Source organism: Trichechus manatus, unplaced genomic scaffold, assembly GCF_000243295.1.
Source record: "Trichechus manatus latirostris isolate Lorelei unplaced genomic scaffold, TriManLat1.0 scaffold00007, whole genome shotgun sequence".
NCBI classification, from domain to species: Eukaryota; Metazoa; Chordata; class Mammalia; order Sirenia; family Trichechidae; genus Trichechus; species Trichechus manatus.
In genome coordinates, this window is record NW_004443943.1 from 27798264 (window position 1) to 27803618 (window position 5355).

General features: G+C 63.8%; 1 protein-coding gene across 1 annotated transcript in view; it reads left to right on the forward strand.

Moving 5' to 3' along the window:
- TLX1 (T cell leukemia homeobox 1) overlaps positions 1–5096 on the forward strand; it is a 5542-nt gene extending 446 nt beyond the window's left edge. The window contains exons 2-4 of the mRNA XM_004370142.1: positions 7–201; positions 2393–2594; positions 4874–5096. Coding sequence (XP_004370199.1) covers positions 7–201; positions 2393–2594; positions 4874–5096 — 620 coding nt within the window. The remainder of the gene's footprint in view (positions 1–6; positions 202–2392; positions 2595–4873) is intronic.
- Positions 5097–5355: the final 259 nt, after the last annotated feature.

Consider the following 5355-nt stretch of genomic DNA (forward strand, 5'->3'; position numbering starts at 1 on the left):
GGGGAGCGCTGAGCGCCGCAGGAGTGATCCGGGTGCCCGCACACAGGCCGCTCGCCGGAGCCGTGGCCCATCCCCAGCCCCTGGCCACCGGCTTGCCCACCGTGCCCTCCGTACCCGCCATGCCGGGCGTCAACAACCTCACCGGCCTCACCTTCCCCTGGATGGAGAGTAACCGCAGATACACAAAGGACAGGTTCACAGGTGAGTCCGGCCAGCGCGTGGAGCCCCGCCGGGCCGAGTTCCGGGCTCTGCGCCACCCTTTCCCCGCTCGGTGGCTCCCCGCAGCCCCCGCTGCTCGCCAGGGAGCCCAGCTCCTCTCGGGGCTTCCCCAAGTTTAGCCGCCCGCCACCTCTCTGTGCTCGCGGAATCGCCGTGCTCTAAGAGTTCTCCCAGCCTGGGCCCCTCTCGGCCTCTCCCGCAGGACCCCAGCTCCGAGAAGCTCACCTTGGTCCCTTCTCGGGATCCCAGGGGCCTGGGCAGGCAGAGGGAAGGGGGCTGTAGCTTCGGGACTACCTACAGCCGCCTTTGGAGCTCAGGAATGTCGGAGAAAAGGGCGCGATGTGAGCAAACTCAGATTCTGCAGTCCCGGCCGCCGTTCTCCGGCACGAGCGGCCAGCACGGCTCTCTCTTCGAGCACCTGAATCAGACACAAGAAAGAACAGGTTCCCCCACCTGCTGCCCCTGTGCACGCACACACTTCGCGCTCCGAGCTCCGGCCCATCGCGCGGCCCGGGCCCAGCTGCCCGCCCGGCAGACGCCGGGAGCCCAGGTAAAGCTGCAGAGCCGGCCGGCTCTTCTTCCCGGACTGTAGGCTGCGTCCCAGGCGATGGCAGCGCGGGCTGAGCCTCCCGGGACGGCTCGTGCTTCGTTTTTGCTCTGCTCGGGCTTGACGTCCTCCCCCGGGCCCAGCCCAGTTCCCTCTGGCGTGAAGAATGTACCGCCTTTCGATCCGCGGCCGGAGGACTGCTCCCGGGACGATTACGCACACTGCGGCAGCCGGCTGCTGCCGTCGCTGCTGCTGCACAGTGCCTCCTCCGCTCGCCCTGGCTCCCTCCGCTCTGCTTCCCTCTCAGCACTCACTTTCGCGCGGTCCCTGTCCCCAGCCCCTCCTCCCACTCCTCTTAGCGTTCCGGGGATCCGGGACGGCGACCCTCTGTCCTCGGCACAGGCTCCCCAAACCCGCTGGGAGGCAGCCATGAGTTGAGCCGGGGTTCGCTTGCCTGGCCTTAGAGCCCAAAGGCAGGAGGCCCAGGCCGCTGCCGGCGTGACTTGGGGCTCCCAAGCGGCTGGGCTCCAGCGCCGAATGGTGGAAAGGGATGGGGTGCGCATAGCCAGAGTGGGAGAGACAGCTTAGAGCTACACCCTGGGGCTAGGCGACCCCAAGGCGCTCCAGGTTCCCTGCTCCTGGTCCAGGCGGCCCAGGCAGGCAGACTGCTCCTGGAGCCTGGGCCCAGATTCTGGAGCTGTGGCAGAAAGGGGAGGGCACAGGGAGGACAACTGCTGCTCTGGGCCTTCCGGCAAAGGCCCTTCACTCCAGGGCCCCGGTGCCTCTCCCTGGCCCTCAGTCCTCTCAGGCCTGAGGAAGCAGTAGCCTGGGCTTACTGCCCACTGCCACTCCTCTCACCCAGGCCAGGCTGGGCTTGAAGCGACCACTGAACTCCGGTCCAGAGCCCACTGTTCCCATCTCTGGGTAGAGGTACTCCATACAGGGCCTACCCAGGGGAGCCATAGCCCACCCAACCCTGCTTCAGGCCTGAAGAAGGGAAGTGAAAAGCATGTGAGGGTTCCACCCAGGCTATGGCTGCTGCCTTACGGTTTTCTGGCCTCCTGTGGGCCCCTGCCTGTGTGCCTGTGTTTGTGTTCGTCTGGTTCTCTGTCCGCCTCTCTGGGTGTATAGATCCGGAAGTTTGCCCGTTGTATGTGATGTGTCTGTGTGTGTTGCTGTGTGATAGAGGCTCAGGGCAGGGACCAGGGTGGGGGGCCTTGACCAGAGCAGGGCCTCTTAACGTTGGGAAGCTTCAGTGACACTGGAGACCTGGGCCTGCGGAGGCTGCGACCTTTAACTCTCCTCAGACCTGCCTCTCTGGAGGAGCTTGGAGGCTACTGCGGCCTTGTCTGCGCTGGGCACGCGGGAGCCGGGGACTAGGGAGGCCTCCGTGGTGGCGGCAGCGGCGTCGGCCTGGCGAGCGGGAGGGGGCCGTTCCTGCCGCGGGTTTGGCGCTGAGGGCTGACGGGAGGCTCACGCCCCTGCTCTGAGGCGCAGCCCCTGCGCTCGCTGACTCGCGGGGTGTCGGGCCTGGGACGCTTCCTGACGCTCTGCCGCTTGCCTCTGCCGTCTGTCTGTCTCCCGCTCCAGTGGCCCTCTCACCCTTCACTGTAACACGCCGTATAGGTCACCCCTATCAGAATCGGACGCCCCCCAAGAAGAAGAAGCCGCGCACGTCCTTTACGCGCCTGCAGATCTGCGAACTGGAGAAGCGCTTCCACCGCCAGAAGTACCTGGCCTCGGCCGAGCGCGCAGCCCTGGCCAAGGCGCTCAAAATGACCGACGCGCAGGTCAAAACCTGGTTCCAGAACCGGCGGACGAAGTGGAGGTGAGCACGCGCGCGGGCGGCCACGGGCGGCGGATGCTCAGGCGGCTCTCAGTTAGGGCCTCTCCGGGAGCATACTCTCTCCTCGCCGCTTCCGGAGACTCCTGCTAGACCCGTGGGGAGCGGGAAACGACGGCGGGCGGCCGACAGCCGGGATGGGACTGGGAGCTCCAGCTCCAGCTCTGTTTTTCCGGAGGTTTCAGAGCTTTCTGGCCACCACACTATACCCATGTAGACGCGGTTGGGCTCTCCCGCTGCTTGGGGAAACAGGCGGATTGGCACACAGTCTATGCAGTCTGGGCTTCCCAGCTCAGTGAGGCCTGAGGGGCTTTTTGTTTGCTCAAACTCGGGCTTCTAGGAGACTGGAGGCGAAATGGCCCGCGCCTAGTTTCAGCCCCCAGCCGGGGCTCCGGTAGCGCGCCGGGAGCCCCGGCCCGGGCTGGGCCCTGCTGACGCTCTCTTCCCCAGACGTCCGGCCTTGTGCATCCGGCCCCCCACTCTGGAAGGGGAAAATCAATCTGCACCGGCTGCGGCGGGCGTTTTGCGGGTCCCATGAAAGAAGAATCAATTAGGAGCAGATGGGCGTGTGTGAGACATTTTCCCCTGCTCCCGTCACACACCCAAGACTGCACTTACTGCATACTCATTTTATTTTTTTTCACATACATATACCTCGCTTTTGCTCTCTCCCTCATAAACACGCAGGGTCCCCCACGTTCCTAAGAGCCTTATTCTCCGCACACCCCAGGCGCTTTCTCCAGCTGCACCCTCTTGTACCCCACTTGCACCCTCCTGCACCCTTCACATCTGGCCCGCACACTGGGTTCCACACGCTCTGGAGCTCGGCCTGAGAAAGCACAGAAAGTCTGGCCACAGTCGGTGCCCTCCTAGCTGGCCTCTGGGCAGGAGGAAGGGATTGGAGTTTTCCCTTTTTCTCAGTGAAGGCGAGGAATCTGCCCGCCCGTCGGGCAGCAAAGGAAGACATAACCCCAGAGTCTGCCCCCACCAACATTCCTGCTGCTGGAGAAGGGGTGGGGGACATGGCCTCAGACCTCTGGAAAGCTAGTTAAATGAGGGAACAAGGGCTAGCTGGTGGCGTGGAGGGGCTGGTGTTCCCAAAGCCTACTGAGGGCTGCAGCCTAGAGGGGAGGAGGGAGCCAGGCAGGCCACGGGGGGTAGGGGGGAATTTCAGAGAGGGTGAGAGGGGAGAGACAGAGTGGACAGGCAAAGAGAGAAACTAAAGTACAAAGAAAAAAAAAAAAGATAGACACCCCAGGGAGGCAAGGAGAAAAACAGGCAGCCTGTAGGAGTTTTATTTATACCAAGAAAAGCAGCGGAAGACTAACAGCCGTGTATTCGTTTCAAACGAATTCCCTTAATTCTGAGAGAACGAAGTGGGTGGAGTGAGAGAAAACAAGAGAGAAAGACGCAAAGCGTCAAGGAAGAGGAACATTCAGGCAGCTTGAAATGCAGCAAAGAAGGAGAAGACAGAGGCAGAAAGACATACACAGAGCGAAAAGGCAAGAAGGGGAGGCGCGGAGGAGGCCCGCGGCCGCCGCTTGGAGAGGCCCTCGCCGGCTTCGCGCGGCTTCATCGATCGCCTACAAATTGCTTCTGGAGGCCCCGGGGACTCCCATTAGGTCTGTCCACCTTAGAGACAGACGTTTGATCTCAGTTGACGGGGTGGAGGGGCGGCATTAAATGGAATAAGTGAGTCATCGCCTCCCTGGACCGCCTCGGAGGAAGCGGCGGTCCGGCGGGAGGCCCGGCAGGGCGCAGGGCAGGGGCCTCGGGCGGGAGGCCTGAGGCCTGGGAAAAGTTCGCAGAAAGCAGGGAGAGAAGAGGTTCGCAGGCGGCTCGCATCCGTCTGGCCCTCTCTCTTGGCCCCGAAGGGTGAGGAGGGTAAGGCCCCTCGAGGCTGGGGAGAGGCGCGATGCCATCTAGGTCGCCGTCTTTCTACTCCCTGCCGAGCTGTCCAAGGCTGGTGGGGTGTGGGCGCTTCGCGTCGATGGGCGGCCCCAGGGGCTTGGGCCTAGCGGACTTGACACCGGCTCCCCAGGGGCACCTCCGCTCCATCTGGGGGCAGGTTTCCAGACTTTGTCGGAGTCAGGACCCTCAAGAGAAGGTATTGCGTTAAAGGGGTGCCTAGCTAGAGTTGGGGGCTGCACAGGAGAGCAGTACCTGCTCAGGCTCTCTCCCCCGAGCGGGCGCAGACCCTGGGGGCGGGCGGGAGCGGGTCGGTGTCCTGGCGGGTAACTGTGAGGCGGCTTGTCCTGGTGCAGGCGGCAGACGGCAGAGGAGCGTGAGGCCGAGAGGCAGCAGGCGAACCGCATCCTCCTGCAGCTGCAGCAGGAGGCCTTCCAGAAGAGCCTGGCGCAGCCGCTGCCCGCCGACCCGCTGTGCGTGCACAACTCGTCGCTCTTCGCCCTGCAGAACCTGCAGCCGTGGTCTGATGACTCGACCAAGATCACCAGCGTCACTTCCGTGGCGTCGGCCTGCGAGTGAGCCTGCGCTCCATTCCCGCGGTAGCCCTAGCCCAGCCAGGGGTCGCTGAGGCCCAGAGCCAGGACTCTCCCGCGTCCCTTCCCTCCATGGACTGCACGTGGGAGGTACGCCGCGCCCCTCCGCACCGGCCCGCGCCCTCCCACCGGCCCTGCTCTCTCTTCGGTGGAAGAGAAGAAAAGGGCGCGCGGGACAGGACATGAGAATCCCGCGACAGCCGGAGCTGTTCAGAATCCTCAGTTTGCGTCTATTTTATTTTATT